Source organism: Bombus pyrosoma, linkage group LG12 (assembly GCF_014825855.1).
Source record: "Bombus pyrosoma isolate SC7728 linkage group LG12, ASM1482585v1, whole genome shotgun sequence".
Lineage (NCBI taxonomy): Eukaryota > Metazoa > Arthropoda > Insecta > Hymenoptera > Apidae > Bombus > Bombus pyrosoma.
The window spans coordinates 8603277-8620276 of NC_057781.1; the positions used below are offsets into that span (position 1 = coordinate 8603277).

At 35.1% G+C, this 17000-nt stretch overlaps 4 protein-coding genes and 1 long non-coding RNA gene across 10 annotated transcripts; 2 read left to right on the plus strand and 3 right to left on the minus strand.

Moving 5' to 3' along the window:
• Positions 1 to 77: 77 nt before the first annotated feature.
• On the minus strand, positions 78 to 2869 carry LOC122573557 (probable pyruvate dehydrogenase E1 component subunit alpha, mitochondrial). Of its 2 annotated transcripts, XM_043740077.1 has the most exons (7): positions 2681 to 2869; positions 2496 to 2513; positions 1856 to 2092; positions 1560 to 1778; positions 1243 to 1491; positions 917 to 1165; positions 78 to 846 (listed from the first exon to the last, which is right to left on the minus strand). In XM_043740077.1, the coding sequence occupies exons 1-7, from the start codon at positions 2729 to 2731 to the stop codon at positions 661 to 663; spliced, it is 1209 nt and encodes a 402-aa protein (XP_043596012.1). In that variant the 5' UTR covers positions 2732 to 2869; the 3' UTR covers positions 78 to 660. The 2 variants fall into 2 exon arrangements, with proteins under 2 accessions (XP_043596012.1, XP_043596013.1); XM_043740078.1 differs by lacking the exon at positions 2496 to 2513.
• A 152-nt stretch (positions 2870 to 3021) lies between these two features.
• Positions 3022 to 4551, plus strand: LOC122573560. The gene is made up of 2 exons (XR_006318777.1): positions 3022 to 3274; positions 4428 to 4551. It is a non-coding gene; the product is annotated as an uncharacterized LOC122573560 (long non-coding RNA).
• LOC122573551 (amino acid transporter AVT1B) lies at positions 3403 to 6802 on the minus strand. Of its 4 annotated transcripts, XM_043740052.1 has the most exons (10): positions 6571 to 6802; positions 5770 to 5899; positions 5583 to 5695; positions 5390 to 5522; positions 5174 to 5308; positions 5000 to 5109; positions 4878 to 4931; positions 4725 to 4805; positions 3872 to 4643; positions 3403 to 3592 (listed from the first exon to the last, which is right to left on the minus strand). In XM_043740052.1, the coding sequence occupies exons 1-9, from the start codon at positions 6800 to 6802 to the stop codon at positions 3940 to 3942; spliced, it is 1692 nt and encodes a 563-aa protein (XP_043595987.1). In that variant the 3' UTR covers positions 3403 to 3592; positions 3872 to 3939. The 4 variants fall into 4 exon arrangements, with proteins under 4 accessions (XP_043595987.1, XP_043595986.1, XP_043595988.1 ...); XM_043740051.1 differs by having other exon boundaries at positions 4725 to 4931; positions 5770 to 5890; XM_043740053.1 differs by lacking the exon at positions 4878 to 4931.
• On the minus strand, positions 6066 to 14926 carry LOC122573549 (DNA-directed RNA polymerase II subunit RPB1). Of its 2 annotated transcripts, XR_006318775.1 has the most exons (10): positions 14760 to 14926; positions 13761 to 14030; positions 11015 to 13676; positions 10737 to 10942; positions 9988 to 10647; positions 9529 to 9917; positions 9320 to 9438; positions 9045 to 9233; positions 7222 to 8954; positions 6066 to 7150 (listed from the first exon to the last, which is right to left on the minus strand). XR_006318775.1 is itself a non-coding variant. In XM_043740043.1 (9 exons), exons 1-9 carry the CDS (start codon positions 14835 to 14837, stop codon positions 7819 to 7821), a joined length of 5709 nt encoding a protein of 1902 aa, XP_043595978.1. In that variant the 5' UTR covers positions 14838 to 14926; the 3' UTR covers positions 6066 to 7818. The 2 variants fall into 2 exon arrangements, 1 of the variants encoding a protein (XP_043595978.1); XM_043740043.1 differs by having other exon boundaries at positions 6066 to 8954.
• A 357-nt stretch (positions 14927 to 15283) lies between these two features.
• On the plus strand, positions 15284 to 16902 carry LOC122573867 (pre-mRNA-splicing factor RBM22). The gene is made up of 3 exons (XM_043740791.1): positions 15284 to 15472; positions 15547 to 15600; positions 15693 to 16902. The coding sequence occupies exons 1-3, from the start codon at positions 15419 to 15421 to the stop codon at positions 16818 to 16820; spliced, it is 1236 nt and encodes a 411-aa protein (XP_043596726.1). The 5' UTR covers positions 15284 to 15418; the 3' UTR covers positions 16821 to 16902.
• Positions 16903 to 17000: the final 98 nt, after the last annotated feature.

The window sequence follows — 17000 nt, forward strand, 5'->3', positions numbered from 1 at the left end:
AATGCCGTGAATCTATCCTGTAACCGTAATGTGTTCTAAAATTAAATTGATGTATTGTAAGTAAAATTGACTCCCAATTATAAATATTTTTTTATTTAATTTTGAACGTAATATTTCATTTTTAAATACATTCCAGTTCACCACTATTCATATCTCTTATTATAATATATGGTCTATTATCCAAAATCACATTTTAGGTGAATTACTTTACAAATAGTTGTAAATTTCATTTATTTTATTAAATTAGGATAATGAACACGAGTGGCACGTAAGTTTATCTACAGTTATTTTATGTAATTCCCTGTTATGGATAAGAGAATAATATAATATCGTCTCCTTTTTGTAAGTACATGTGAAATCACTGGCTACTATAGAGTAGTGAATTTTACCATGTACTGATCGAATCTTTCCCTCACGGTGTTATTATATTTCTATAAATAAAATAAATACGCAATTTGTGTATATACAACTGATAAACAATGATAAACAAAAACGTGTTCCAATGATTTACTATTTTCCTTGCCTAACTCCAGGAGACAGAGTTATTCTCCAAGAACCGTTCGTAATTAGCTAGAACCTATTTAATAATTCTAATAACAGACACTGCTATAATAAGTAAGATTTAATATAGAATTCGTTTAAGGTTCTATAAAAGTTAATTTAGGCATTCACAGCTGCACCTAGCCTTGCATGTGGTAGAGGTTTAAACGGAGTAGTGTTACGAATTTCTTTTTCTAAACAATTGGCATAAATATCGGTAGTAAGTTCGTTCAATGGAATTTCACTGTCCGCCTTCGCAGCTTTTACAGCGTCGTCAACGACCTTTTTGATATCGTTTTCTATCGCCTAAATAAAGAAAATCAATTTTGAACAATTCTACATTTTCAATATATAAATTCATTGAGACCAAGCATACCTTTATTTCCTCTGGAGTAGCGAGATTAGCATTCAATACTCGTTCCTTAAAGCCAGTTATAGGATCTCTAGTCTGCCTCACTTCTTGGATTTCTTCCCTCGTACGATAACTTGTTCCAGGATCGGACATACTGTGACCGCTGTATCTATAAGTTACAGTTTCTAAAACAAGGGGACCTTTGCCAGATGTACAATAGTCAATGGCAAATTTGGTAGCTTCTCTGACTGCTAATACATCCATACCATCCACCTAATAAAATATTTAATCGATGTAATTTGCAAAATAAATACGACATCACAAATAACTATTTTTATTTGAAAACAAACCCAAATTCCAGGAATGTAATCTCCCCTTGTGTAGTAATCAGTACTAGCAGAAGCACGATCGACGCTAGTACCCATACCATACCCATTGTTTTCACAGACAAAAATACAAGGAACATCCCACAATTTAGCCATGTTGTATACTTCGAATACTTGTCCTTGGTTAGCCGCACCATCTCCATACAATGTAATGCACACTCCTCCATTATTCATGTACTTATTAGCAAAGGCAATTCCTACTCCTAATGGTACCTACAAATTTGTTTTATGAAAATGGCATATTTGTAATTAATTTAATGATTTTAATAACTGATGCTCACCTGGGCACCGACGATACCATTTCCACCATAAAAGTTTTTGGAGTACATATGCATAGAACCACCTTTACCTTTTGCATTTCCTCCTTTTCTACCAGTTAATTCAGCTAAAACGCCAAATGGGTCTATTCCCATCAAGTAGGTCCATCCATGAGCTCTATAAGCTGTGATCACAGCATCTTGTGGTCGGAGCGCTGCTTTTATACCAACTGCACAAGCTTCCTACCAGAAGAATATAGAGATTTTATTAATGAAAATTTTCACTGAATAAATTCCAAAGTCTAAAATATGATTCTTACTTGACCAGAATATAGATGGCAGAAACCTCTGACTATTTTTTCCTTATAGAGATTTCCAGCAGCTGTTTCCATACGGCGGATCGTATGTAGTTTTTTATAGAGCTCTATTGCTTCATCTCTGGTAACAGAGATGTGAGTGGATGGTCCGCTATCCAATTTGTGTAATCGAAAAGGTTTTGTTTCAAATGAAGCTTCTGTGGCATAATTGTTTTTTTTGCTGAAGAAGTATGATATCACCTACAAATACATAGTAAAAAACATATTTCTTGTAATTTATTCTGTAAGGTAGCATATGTACATCTAATATCACAAATCATTGTAATTTACAAGAATGTACAAAAGAAATAGAATAATAGCACAAAAAGAGATGTAACATAAAGTTAGTTTTCTTGTTACACTTGTGAACTTAAAAAAACGCGTTCACAAAATCACAATAAAAAATCACATAAAATTAAAAAAACGCACGATTTCGTTACAATTCTAAACTTACTTACGTTCTGATTGATCGCGTATTTGAAAAAAATTGAAAAAAGATATACATGAAAGAAAGCAGAAAAACTGAATACCAGGCGGTGTGAGAAAAAAAATTATGATTTATCGGTGATAATAAACACATGAATAAATCTATACGAATAATTACCTCGTTCCAGCTCCCGAACTGGCAAGACACCAGGAGGAGATATAAAAAAAAGAAAAGAACGAATTTTCAATTGCAAGACTCCCGAGCAATGATTGTACGATTAGAAATTATAACAAGACCCTGGCATGGAACGTGTTGGCAAGTATCTAGTTTAGAGGTCATTTATCGTTCGGTTGTATACTCACATTTCTCTTCGACGTTTGAGCACCTATATTTCTTATACAGTTTGGTATCATTTTTAAAATGATTTGCTAACTAATCGTTCAGTTGAGTTCGAATAATTCAACAAAAGATCGGAGTTATTATAAAATGTAGATTCAACAAGAGCGAATCATTCGTATGGCGCGGATAGTATCGTAAGACCTAGCTCGTAAACGTCACAGGTTAATTCGTATCATATCCCCTCTACAATCGTCATTAAAAATGTTGGACGATATGACGTAATGAAACATCTACATGAAACTTTATTAAGAAATAATACACGTGTGTAGGGAACATGTGCAAAAATGAAATACATTATTGTAATAATAAAAAGATCTACTTAAAACTAAAAGATACATTATGTAGTATTATTGAATGGTCAATTATATGATGTTGATATGTTGATAAAGTTGAGCTATGATAATAATGAACATATTAAATAATTTATTCTAAAAATAATGCCTTGATATAGAAATTTATTCTTGTAGATATAAGGTTAACAAGATTGTCCGTGGGAAATACCAGCGCGTAGACAATCAGAGAAATATAAAGTCTATGGAGAGAAATGACTTTTCAAGGTAACCTTCACAGTTAAGAATAGTTGCAAAATCAGCTGATTCTTACGACATTTACTGCTCGGAAGCACGTGTATGTTAAATAATAATTCTACATTTGTGTTTTTCATTCTACGAAATAAAGATTAAAATATAGTATATAAATTTATTGATAGACATTAACAATTTCATCATGTTAAAGAAAATGCGTCCTATCGAATATATAATATATAAATATAAATCCCTTAGATTTAAAATTACACGTGCTTATTATAGAGTGTGAACCTTTATCAGCAGCATACTACTGCCACTTCGTGGCCAAATGTTGAAATAGGAAGCCCGCTGAAAAAAATTCAAATTAATCATAGACTTAAATTGAGGAGAAAATATGAAACGAAAAAAATTTGTAATGCCAGTAAACCAATAAAAATTGACTATGCATCTTTTTACGTTAAAAATGTTGGAAGATGCTTTATATAATCAATATAAATAGATATGTTGTTATAAAATAATATATCCTACTTGTATACTTGTTACAGAAATTTGTTTACACAATATTAATTGACAAAATGTTTACAAAATATTTAAGATGATAGAAAATTGTCTTATTCACAAACTTACCTTCAAAACATCAATTAAAAGATTCAGAAAATTTTTGTGCAGCTTTTTATCATTAGTTGGTTGTTATTTTATGTAGGATTTTGTATTACTTTTGTAACGTTCACGATACATGGTGGCGTGAATTGTACATAACGTATAGTATTCTTTACATTCATGTACGTCGAAGATATGGTAACGACAATACCAAAAATTATGATTAAATAACCAAACCAATTGCACCATTTTCTATGATTGTAACAAATCGCTAATTTGGAAACCAATTCTTTAGGAGCTGCGATTCTTCTATAAACGCTGTAAGGTTGACTGGCGTTTACGAATACTGGTGCACCATCATGAATTACTTTTGTCATCAAAAATTCCTCATTGGTTTCTCCAGAAGGCATAGCATCATTGTCATAATCCATAATTTCATCGGAGTCATCTTCCAACCCATCATAATAAACGTATGAATATCGATGATATTCAGTGTTAGGTACACTCAGAACGCCATAATAAGTCGACCTTGAATGAATTCTTGAGTCAGTCGACATGCCTTCACCGCTTTGACGTCTCTCAGTTGCAGAGTACACTTCAGGAGTTAAAGGTCGCATGGACTTTGCTTTCAAGGCAATTGCTTTTGAATATACCAAAGGTGGTAATACAAAGACTAATGGACCAGTCAAGGATCCCCCAATCAGTGCCATCACAATATCAAATCTAGGCACAGATTCTCCTACAGCTACTCCAAGAAAGACAATAGCTGATCTTATGGCACATCTTTTCCATCCAAAATCTGTGATAAAAGTACATATCTTGTAAAACCAGTTCCTGAAACCTTGAGAAATTGTTATTATTGTATATTAGAATTTCTTACTTCTTTTAATATTACATTGTTCTTCTATATCTTGGAACAGAGCTGAATGACCAAGAGCACTAGAAAGACATAGCTGAAGAGCTGCAAAAAGAACAGCAGCACTCACTATGAAGTTTCCTGGAATTACTTGCAGAACATTGGCTGTTGTACTACCTCCATACTTCCAAACGGTTAAAATTGTAGTAACAATAAATAATGAACTGCTGACTATAACGAATAATCAGTGTAGTCATCATAATATATAAAATAATAGTTCAATTATATTAATGATTTACCTAAGAAGGAAATTACAACTGCCTTATTGATGTCTTGAGGACGATGCATATCCACTTGTACAGTCATCAATGTTGGATGTACATCAAATTGAAAGGCTAACATTCCATAACTGAAAAATTATTTAATAATAAACGTTAAATATGCGAAATGAAATAGCTAATAAGTAAACTTGCCCAGAAATAAACTTCTCCCAACTAGGAGATGTGGGTACTGGGATAATATCAAGCTCTCGGTCATCGGTAACTATACTCCACCATATTAATAGCGCCGTCAATACAACCGTTGTGCAGGAAAATGTAGCCAATATTCTGCAAGTATTTATAATATTTAAAGAAACTGTATTTCAGTTTCATGAAGTATAATTTACATAAAATTGTAATGAAAATTACTTCATATCACGGGGACTGCCAAGCCACATAATTGGACATAAAAGAACGCCCACAATTAGGAGCCAATAGCAGAAAGATAGATCAAATCGTTGTCCCGAAATTTTTAGTCCGAAAATTTGCAAATTCTGCGAAGCTGAAATTTACAAATGTTAAACATAAATCAACTTCTTACTTAGAATTTTGATCAACTTACCAACCAATAAGTTAGGTATACTACAACCAAAAACTGTAAAGTCCAGGATTATAGTAACCAAGGTTCTCGCACGAGGACCCAAGGTCAATTCGGTTACGGCCGCAAGAGGATTTCTGTAAAAATTAATTCAAGTAAAGATCACTATCGTCAATGAACATAAAATTAAAATAAAAAAATTGAATCTTACCGATTTTTTCTTAAAATTTGCGGATCTAGAGTGCTTACGATAATCCATGTTTTACCAAGCAGAATAGCCGTATAGATTTGCAAAATCAATACGACAAAGACCAAAGGAATCCCATACAATCCTAAAAAGACTTAACGTGCTCGTCTTGTTCTTTTATCAATAATACTTCATAATTTCGTTGAAAAACATCTTTATGTTCTCATGTAAGAATTATGTAAACATGCGATCACGATAATATAAGATATGGTAACAAGAATTGCTGGCAGACCATAATAGATCAAATAACAAAAAAAGGATTAACAAGTTAACCAACTTTATTTTTATTTAAAATGACCAACTTTCTCACACGACATCCCGTGTTAAAAAATTTCTCTTATAATGATCGTCATTGAATGGTGAATATAATAAATCAATTATATAAATCGCTCCATTTTAAATAAAATGTTCTACGAAACAAATGTGCAAGTTATATCATACATACAATCCAATTATATTTGTATATCAATATATATGTATATATATTTTACAGAATAGTTGTAACTAATCTTGTATACTTATGTTATATATAATAAAACAGAAAAATTACTTAATGCTAAAAAGATAATTTAACTGAAAAAAAAAAGGAAGGAAGCTATTCACACAAACAACAATGCCACTTGAAAAAGAGAAAAAAAAGGATCACATTCTCTTTACTGGACATTTACAATCCTTGTTCTCCTAGTTAGATTGTGAAATGCGGAAAAGAAAAAAAATAAGAGGAACAGGGAAAAGCATAAAGATTTTAGAAACAGAGAAACTTACCGCATTGCACAATCGAGCGCGGTAATGCGATAATCGGAAAAACGCCAAAAATGTCGATAACACATAATGTGGCAAACAGAAGCGACAAATCCGAATTAGCATCTTTGAAAAGTAGTGGCTGTTTCTCGCGATTCATAATGAAGAATGACTCACACTGTCCGACATCGATGCATATATACCGCGAACTGGTTTTCCATTTCGCGGTGACGAGTACCGTACTAGGACGTAACATGATAGTCTATTGAGCACGAATGGGTTACCTACACACGACTATAGAAACGAAGGAAGACCCACAACGCGTTAACGTTTCTTCCTTCGAAGCTATGTACAGCCATGCGATGCCAAAGTATAATATGAACTGTCGGGATCTACGTATCTTAGATATGAAATTCAATTATAGGTATGTAACACGTTCGACACGTATATATGCTATATAATAGAAAAAATATCTCTCGAACAATGTCGATAAATTTTACATACTTTTGATGGAAAAGATATAGTAAAATCATAAATTGAAACATTAAGTAGTCACAGCTCGAACCACGAATGTCCCGGACAGATGTAAGTATTTTCATCATCCCTAAAATACAAACATTTTGAATTTCGGATCACAAACGTTATTTACGAATTAACATTACAATTTTTACTTACAGCCTTTCATTAAAATTACACAATTTAATCTTAAGTCACTTTCTGTTCTATAATAGTTATTATATTGGTAAAAATTAAAGATCTGCAGCAGCAAAGAACATGCTAGATCTAATTGACATCTTATTTACGCTTCTTGCAAGCCTCAACTTCACTTAGGTTTTCCAACATTTTTTTTTCGAGATTCGTATACTTTCAAACTTGAATAATTCTACGACCTCACTATATACATATCTTCCATCAAAAGTACGTGTATGAACGAATTCACTGATTCATCTTATCGAGCGTATGATTTGTATTTGCTCGATATCTTCTGGCTCTTTTTACTTCATATTCACTTCATACGAAATGCTTTACTACTTCATACTCATTCAAACGAAACGAACGATTCGAAGTTCCTTCTCCTTTAAAAACGAACAAAAATATCTTTCGGCCTGTGATCAAATACATGTTCATGCTATAATTAAGAAAATTGTTAAATTTAGACAATATGAAGTCAGAAAATCGAGAATTAAAAATCGATAATTACAACTTATATTTATACCTAGTCCATATTAAATGTGTAATAACAAAAAGTCGTACAGATAAGTATAATACTTCTTAATCGTCTGTTTCGTAGGCTGGTGACGCCGGGGAATAAGTGGGACTCGTTGGCGAATACCCTGGCACTGGTGGCGAATATGTTGGACTCGTTGGTGAGTAACTTGGACTGGTTGGTGTATACGTTGGACTGGTAGGCGAGTATTTAGTACTCGACGGTGAATATTGAGGACTCGTAGGCGAATATGTTGGACTAGTAGGGGAATAATTTGGACTGCTAGGCGAATATCTCGTGCTTCCTGACGCCGTGTGTTGCGGTGAACTGGGTGAGTATGATGGACTCGTCGGGGAGTAAGTTGGACTCGTTGGAGAATACGTCGGACTTGCTGGTGTGTACTGTGGAGAGGTTCCAGCAAACGACGGCGACGTAGGCGAATACGAAGGACTTGTCGGAGAATATTTTGGACTACTCGGAGAGTAGCTTGGACTAGCTGATGAATATTGTGGAGAACTTGGCGAATAACTTGGACTCGTTGGAGAATAAGATGGCGAGGCAGGCGTATAATTTGGTGAACTCGGTGAATAGCTTGGACTGGTTGGTGAGTAACTTGGACTGGTTGATGAATAACTTGGTGACGTTGGTGAGTACGATGGACTCGGTGAGTAGCTTGGCGACGTTGGTGAATAGCTTGGACTTGTTGGAGAGTAACTTGGACTCGTCGGTGAATAGCTTGAACTTGTTGGCGAGTAACTCGGACTTGTTGGTGAATAACTTGGACTAGTTGGTGAGTAACTTGGACTCGTCGGTGAATAACCTGGTGATGGCGAGTAGTTTGGACTTGTTGGTGAATAACTTGGTGACGTTGGTGAATAGCTCGGACTCGTTGGTGAATAGCTTGGACTCGTTGGCGAGTAATTTGGACTAGTGGGTGAATAAGTAGGGCTTGTAGGCGAATAGTTGGGACTCGACGGTGTTATACTTGGCGATGTTGGCAAGTAGGCGGGAGAGGTAGGTGAATAACTTGGTGAAGCGCCACCTGCTGGTGACATTGGGTATGGACTCATGCTAGGACCTGGACTTCCTGGACTTCCAGGTTGTGGTGAATATGCAGAGTATGCAGGAGATAGTCCTGATGCATCTGATGCTCCAGATGGGGAGAAGCACGCTCCTCCTGGTGTCATGCCGCTACCCAATGCTGTGATGAAAGAAACGGATTATTTAGGGTACATAAGTAATAATAAATTTTATTATTAGAATGATATAAAGTCACAGAAAATAATCTTACCAGGTGACATACTTGAAGCGCCATAACCAGGTGTGGCGCCCATCCAAGGTGTCATTTGAGGACTCATGCTTGGGGTAGCAACACTGCCGAAGAACATTCCAGCAGTTCCCATTACACCAGCACCCACTGCCATTGGTATTTCAATACCAGCTTTACATTTCTCGGCATCCAATAATAAATCAAAACATCCTGAAAAAATAAAATTAGATAGACATATATTAACCTGATAATTTCTGACTTGTTTATTGAAGTCGTTAAAAACAAAATAGCAGTACCTGTTCCTATACGTGGAAGTTGTCCCATGATAATATTTTCAGACACTCCTCTCATTGGATCTACTTCCGCGTGAGATGCTGCATCTAATAAAACGTCCACCGTTTCTTCGAAGGAACATCTAAAGTAAAATATGAATGTTGGAAATCATATCCAATACTATAATAGTTAATAAATTAATAAATTTACTTCATCTCTTACAGTAACTTACCTCATAAGAGCACCTGTGTCTTGTCTGTTAATTCCGTGACGAGTTATAGCCATCAAGTGTCCTTTAGCAGTCATTACGTCACAAAGCAAAGCAAGATGACGATAGTTTACGTAAAGGCCGTAAAATTGCAAAACAGCATTCATTTCTTTCTCTACCGATTTCCTCACAGCCTCTATACCCAGTACTTCAAATATCTCACAAATATCATTACTAAATGTTCTAACTGGATCGACATCTCTTTCACTCAACACTTTCATCAAACTCGTACCGTCCGTTTCCAATAACCATTCTGCTATTGCTTTAAATTCGCCAGTTTCTGTGATAACTATACGTTTCTTAGCATCAGTTTGAGGCAAATGCATGTACACTTTCCCTATTGCTTCGATACCCTGCATATGAAAGTAATAATTTAAATATTATTTGAGGATTATAATATAATTATAAAATTAACGAACGTACCTGTAATGTCATGTCGCTAAGCATATTCGCTTCAATACATCGAAGGAACATATCATCCTCCATTTTATCTACAGTCTCTTCCTCACTATCTTGGAACTTGTTATCGTCGCTGTTCATTATTCTAATTCGTAGAACTAATTTCTCAGCATTATCATCGTTAAAAATACAGTTCAAATCGTCACCAAAGCCAGCATTAATTTTTTCTGCAATTTGTTCCATAGTTAACTTCTTATCAGTCATTCTCTTGCGATCCAACTCAATTCGAAGTAACCATGGTGATATCTTATTCGGATCAAAATCAGGCATTTCATAGTAAACGTTGACGAATTCTTGGTCTTCCGCTATTACGGTATTTTGTGGATCTGGATCGTAATAGATCGCAGTATTTGCTGTAACTTTCCTCAGTGTGGTGTGTTCCAATCGACAAAGTACATTCTTTGCTTTCTCGGCATCTCTTGCTGCAGCTCCCGTCAAAAATACGGTCAACGACGGAGCCTTTGGTTTCTTACTGATGTTTATAATTTCCTTCAATCTAGGTACACCAAGGGTTACATTTTTCGACGATACACCAGCAAAATGGAAAGTGTTCAGTGTCATCTGGGTTGCAGGTTCACCAAGTGACTGTGCAGCTAAAGCGCCTACCATTTCTCCAGGTGATACCTAAGAAAAGTAAAAGTACAAAATTGATCTAGAATTGGAATTTTTTAATGAGAATTTAAATATCATCACATCATTTATTTTCTACAAACCTGTGCTTGTTGGAATCTGGTTTCAATTTCTCCAATAAGCCATTCAAAGGCTTCACTGGATAATCGAAATTCTTCAGAAACACATTTTGTACACAATGTAGATCTCACTAAGCATTGGAATAACAATGTGGCATTTTCATTAGCTTGTTTGCTGAGTCTATCATCACCAGCCACAATAATACATTTATCTAAAAGATCCTTCACACCTATAAATAAACACATTTTAATATTAACGTTATCATATAATTACTACCATATAAAGTTATCAAATTATTTACCCTGTATGACCCTCATAGGACTAAGATCAGTAGGTGCACGCTTATTTATATGAAAGATCTTTTGTACATTCCAAATCATTCTTTGTAAATTACAAGGCAATACAACTTTTGATTCTCCACTAGGGAAAATTTCTCTAAGTATAGCACGATCCTTGTTCAATTGTTCCCATTCTCTTTCTAGTTCGGATATAACTTCACCAGATCCCATCATTTCTCTAACTATATCTTCGTTAAAGATACGACGAAGATATCGTTCATTGGTCGGATCGAACTTGAACTTCTTTTCAAATGCTTTATTACTCAATTTAATAGTAGGCAAATTCTGAAATTCGACGGTTTCACCGCATAGACCATCCTCGCCATAACGCAGTTGGATAAGTTGACCCACAGAGTTTCTGACTGTGCCATCATAATGTACCATTACAGACTCCATAGCTTTTATCAAACGACGCTGAATGTAACCAGTTTCTGCAGTTTTTACGGCAGTATCGATAAGACCCTCACGACCTCCCATAGCGTGGAAATAAAACTCAGATGGCGTCAAACCAGCAAGGTACGAGTTTTCAACGAATCCTCTGGATTCTGGACCATAATCGTCCTTAATAAAATGTGGCAATGTTCTTTTGCGAAAACCAAACGGGATACGTTTACCTTCTACGTTTTGCTGACCGACACAAGCAATAACCTGAGAGATATTAATATTAGATCCTTTTGATCCTGATACTACCATAGCCTTTAGGTTGTTGTATTCAGTCAAAGATTTCTTAGCAGAACCACCAGTCTTATCACGAGCGTCGTTTAAAATTCTGTTTACTTGATTTTCGAAAGTTTGCCTCAAGGTATTACCAGGAGTAGGTTCCAATTCCATATTGTGAGCTTTTTGTATCACTTCTATCACGTCCTCTTTAGCTTTCCTAATAGCTTTTTGAATTTCTAAATAAGTCTGTGGATCGGCAATAGTGTCTCCAATACCGATCGAGTGACCTTCCAGTAATAACCAATTATTAATTACAGTTTGAATATTTCCGTAAAATCGCCCGCAAACTTCGTGTCCTAATTCCAACATACAAATATGAAGCAAAGATCCAGCAGATGTACCCAAGGTCTTCTTACAGAGTATACCCATAACAAGTTCTCCGTGTTCTACCATGACTTTTGTATCACCAGGTGAAATCCATTTGTATGGGCCATCGTCTTCTTCATCTGGATGTGTACTGTGAGTTCTTATCATATTCACGTTGCCTGGTATGATCAAGGAAAAGATTTGTTTACCAGTCCATAGAGGCTTTGGTTTTAATATGCATGGCTGAGGCATTTTGCCATTCCAACTGGGTAAGAACATAAGGATATTCATCATCTGTTCCTTTTCTATGAAAACGTCTCTTTTAGTCATTTTTCTTACAGCAGTAAGCGTATCCTGTACAATACCCATGACTGGTTTATTAGCTTGGGGAGTAATAATTTGACGTGGTGTTACATGAATGTTTTCCACTTCTGCTCGAGTCTCCATTGACTGAGGAACGTGTAAATTCATCTCGTCGCCGTCAAAATCAGCATTATAAGGAGACGTGCAACTAAGATTCATGCGGAATGTACTCCATGGCAACACTTTTACCCTATGACCCATCATACTCATCTTGTGTAGTGTTGGTTGCCGATTGAAAATTACTAGATCACCATCTCGAATGTGACGTTCCACTCTGTACCCGCATTGTAGATGTAAATCGGATGGTTTCGGGTGGAACCTTAAATCGATTCTTTCCCCGTTATCTCTGACGATATACTTAGCACCTGGATATTGTGAGTTTCCACGTCTAACAAGTTCTTGCATTTTATCAATATTAAAAGGTGTGACAATTTCGGGGAATGTTAAATTCTGAGCAATACTCCGAGGTACACCGACCTGATCAATTCGCAAATTTGGATCAGGAGTAATAACAGTCCGAGCAGAAAAGTCAACACGTTTACCCATCAAATTTCCTCTTATTCTCCCTTCCTTCCCTTTCAATCTCGCTTTTATAGCTTTTAGAGGTTTACCTGATTTCTGCATAGCTCGTGGCATGCCAGGCATATCGTTATCAACTAACGTTGCTACATGAAATTGTAACATTTTTATATTTTCCGATATCACGTGCGCTGCTGCTCCCGCTTGCTCATTTCTGATTAATTCATTATTTGCTTTTATAATATCAGCAAGCTTATGTGTTAAGTCATCCTGATTCTTGGCAGAACCATACATAATAACTGCTGGTCTGACCGATAAAGGTGGAACAGGCAAAACAGTTACTACCATCCAATCTGGTCGTGCAAATTTCGGATCCATGCCAAGGATAAATGACTCTTCATCTGTAATGTGCTTTAAAATTTCCCAAGCTCTTTCTGCAGTGAGTGCCATCTTTTTTTCCTGTGAATCTTCATTTACGTGTGTCCATTCTGCAGTAACATCTAATCCAGATCTCCGGAGATTTGGTTGATATCTACCACATCCACCATGTCCAGGTTTTCTCTCTGCAGATTGTTGTTCTTGATTTTCTTTGTTAATATCCATCTCATCACCACCCTCACAAATGTTTTTACTTTTACATAAATCATAAACAAAAGTAAGACGTTTTCGTGGTTGACCTTTAGTTTTCATAACAATTTCTTTGATTTTTGGATTGTGCTGTAATCCAAAAATAATGCAAAATTAAATAAATAATAATAAATATGTAGAAAAAGAATATGATTACTAATAATCTGTACTTACTGGACTGACAAGAAGTTTTGAACAATAAAAACATACACATCTCAAAATTTTTATTGTCTTTGTTATAAAACCAACATGAAAAACTGGTTTTGCTAAATCTATATGACCAAAGTGTCCTGGACATTCTGTCATATTACCAGCACATGTCTGACATCTAGAATTTCTATCAATGACACCTTGTCTAGGATCCATAAGTCCACCAAGCTTTGGGCGACCACCTTCCATAGTTTCTGGAAATCGAATGCCGCCATCTGTGACCGACATCCGACGCTATGCAAAAAATTATATACAGTTATACACCATTTGTGAGATTCACAATTTAACAGGTATTATTGAATAATCACTTTAGGAAAATAATAGAGATGCATATGGAATGTATTTGTCAGAAATGATGTAATATTTTACATTTGTTTTTTCATATTATGTTTAACATATTATGCAAAACAAATACATATAGACATATGTACAAATACATATAAATAGATGCAGATAGATAATTGCAAAAAGAATAGTGGACCAACAGAAGTAAACAAAACATACAACTATGTATTTATCAACATAGACCCACAATTTCTATTTATTATTAAAATTATGTTACTTTTACAAAATATGTAATTTATTCTGGATTTGATCATTTTTAATACTGATATTAAGAAAAGGAATTTTCTAATTTCTCCTTTATGAAAAAAGCAATTACAATCTTTTAATTAAAAAAAAAAGCTAATAAATCACATGCTGTAAATAAAATTTACATGGGCTTTGATAATTTCGTAATAAGTCATTTTTATTGTATATATTTTATAATTTTAAGTAGAGTTTTTCCACAAATATAATAGGACATAATAAAAATTTACACACGCAACTGTTTGGAAGTAACACTGAATGCTTCGTGTGATAACGTATCACATAATGTCGACTCATGATGAAATAGTTTCGCGTACCGCAGAAAAAATATATTCCACTACTATATTCCACTATATTTACTACTAACGAACTTACTATTTCATCGGGTGAAAGAATGCCGAATTGAACCCTTTTTACGGTTCGCAGAGGCGCTTTGGAGTCAGACGTGGCCATCTTGCAACGAGCACGTACAGCTTCTGCCGCGGCCTACTGCGCCGCAGCTCTCTCTAACCGTTCTTCTCCGATGGAAGCATTTCCCTCCCCTGACTCCTGACAGTTCAGTTTGTTGCTACATTCGTACTAACCTATTTTAAGCGTTCAAAAATGCATTACTATTGTACCTTAAGGAACTTTCTCAATCTTACTTATGTTATTAGATAAAGATAATATGATTATGAACATTTTTAATGTTGAAATACAATGCTATTATCATAAAAATTTAATTGTTAGTTAATACAACAATATACAAAAGAGGTTATTGTACAATTTTCAGAAATCTTTTAATTTCATAAAATATAAAAAATATAAAGAAGCCATTCTTTCTCTTGACTTGATTGGCTGGCCAAAATTTTGCTAACAAAGGTTTCATGAAAACTAACATAATCTTATTGGCAGGGTAAGATCGTGTTCAATGAGGTAGGCGGCGGGCGTAGAGCATTCTTTGTCTGCTGTCTGTCGCCAGTCGCCATTGAATTATAAACATTAGTGTTGTCGTAACATTCATCAAGGGTTTTATAAATTAAACAAGCAGTAAAATGGCTACTTCAAAGACAACGAATATGTATAATAGGCAAAATTGGGAAGATGCCGTAAGTAAAATCTACATTATAACATAATCGTGAATTTGATACCTTTAAACATTTGTTTATTTCTTTCCTTATAGGAATTCCCAATATTATGTCAAACTTGTTTAGGTGACAATCCGTACATTCGTATGGTAAGCTAATTTCATCAAAATTTTAATTTCGATTTTTATAAGAAATATTTATTTGTGTGTAACATAATATTTTTTTTTAATTATATTTGTAGACAAAAGAAAGATATGGAAAAGAATGCAAAATATGCATGCGTCCATTTACAGTATTTAGATGGTGTCCTGGTGCAAGAATGCGGTTCAAAAAGACAGAAGTTTGTCAGACTTGTAGTCGCTTGAAAAATGTGTGTCAGACATGTTTACTTGATTTAGAATATGGTTTACCAATTCAAGTACGCGATGCGGCACTTAAGATCAAAGATGACTTGCCCAGATCAGATGTAAACAAGGAATATTATGTACAAAATATAGACAGTGAAATTGGAAAAATAGATCCCACATCACCAGCAGGTGCTGTTGGTAAATCTGCAGCTGCTAGTGATTTGTTGATGAAACTGGCAAGGACTAGTCCTTATTACAAAAGAAACAGGCCACATATTTGTTCTTTTTGGGTTAAAGGAGAGTGTAAAAGAGGAGAAGAGTGTCCATATCGTCATGAGAAACCTACTGATCCTGATGATCCATTAGCTGATCAAAATATCAAAGATCGTTATTACGGAGTTAACGACCCTGTTGCTGATAAATTAATGCGCCGAGCTGCAGCTATGCCTAAGTTAGACCCACCAGAGGATAAATCCATTACAACTCTCTATGTTGGCAACTTAGGCGATGTTTTAACAGAAAAACAATTACGCGATCATTTCTATCAATATGGTGAAATACGCTCCGTTACTATGGTTCCTCGTCAACAGTGTGCTTTCATTCAGTACACACAGAGAAGTGCTGCCGAAGCAGCAGCAGAGAGAACATTTAACAAATTAATATTAGGAGGGCGAAGATTAACAATTAAATGGGGACGTTCACAAGGAAGGCAAACTGTATCCGCAGCAGAAGCAACTAGAGAAATCTTGGAGCCTGTGCCAGGTTTACCAGGTGCTTTACCACCTCCACCAGAAAGCATGGGAAATAATTTTTTCAATCTACAAACTACTCCTGGCATGATGCCACCAATGATGATTCCACCTCCACCAGTTGCTCCCCAATTTATGTTCCCACCTCAAATGGCAGCTGCCACTGCAACACCTATTTTTCCACCTGGAACAACTCCAATACATTATCCAAGTCAAGATCCATCAAGAATGGGTGCATCTCAAGGCATAGGAAAACCTTGGCCCGAGGAATAGTAATAACAATATTTTGATTTTTATTGTAATTATAATAAAAAGTGTATAAAAAAATAAATATATATCTTTGATTTTGTTTAAACTATTTGTGTCACAATAATTTCTATTTTTCCATATATAATTGTGAATATACGACTGCTTAGTAAATCTTAAAATATATGCATAATATTATTTGCAAAC

Bases quoted from the DNA above. Each gene is read 5' to 3' on its own strand.
- LOC122573549 (XM_043740043.1), bottom strand. From the start codon at position 14,837: ATGGCCACGTCTGACTCCAAAGCGCCTCTGCGAACCGTAAAAAGGGTT. The intron at 10,648-10,736 runs GTTTGTAGAAAA...TACTTTTCTTAG, and splicing joins CCAGATTCCAACAAGCACAG to GTATCACCTGGAGAAATGGT. The intron at 8,955-9,044 runs GTAAGATTATTT...CTTTCATCACAG, and splicing joins CGCTTCAAGTATGTCACCTG to CATTGGGTAGCGGCATGACA.
- LOC122573867 (XM_043740791.1), top strand. From the start codon at position 15,419: ATGGCTACTTCAAAGACAACGAATATGTATAATAGGCAAAATTGGGAA. The intron at 15,473-15,546 runs GTAAGTAAAATC...CTTTCCTTATAG, and splicing joins GGCAAAATTGGGAAGATGCC to GAATTCCCAATATTATGTCA. The intron at 15,601-15,692 runs GTAAGCTAATTT...TTATATTTGTAG, and splicing joins ACAATCCGTACATTCGTATG to ACAAAAGAAAGATATGGAAA.
- LOC122573557 (XM_043740077.1), bottom strand. From the start codon at position 2,731: ATGATACCAAACTGTATAAGAAATATAGGTGCTCAAACGTCGAAGAGA. The intron at 1,779-1,855 runs GTAAGAATCATA...TTCTTCTGGTAG, and splicing joins GCCATCTATATTCTGGTCAA to GAAGCTTGTGCAGTTGGTAT. The intron at 1,166-1,242 runs GTTTGTTTTCAA...ATATTTTATTAG, and splicing joins ATTACATTCCTGGAATTTGG to GTGGATGGTATGGATGTATT.
- LOC122573551 (XM_043740050.1), bottom strand. From the start codon at position 6,802: ATGTTACGTCCTAGTACGGTACTCGTCACCGCGAAATGGAAAACCAGT. The intron at 5,900-6,570 runs GTAAGTTTCTCT...GAGCACGTTAAG, and splicing joins GCGCTCGATTGTGCAATGCG to TCTTTTTAGGATTGTATGGG. The intron at 4,644-4,724 runs GTAAGAAATTCT...CTTTTATCACAG, and splicing joins ACAATGTAATATTAAAAGAA to ATTTTGGATGGAAAAGATGT.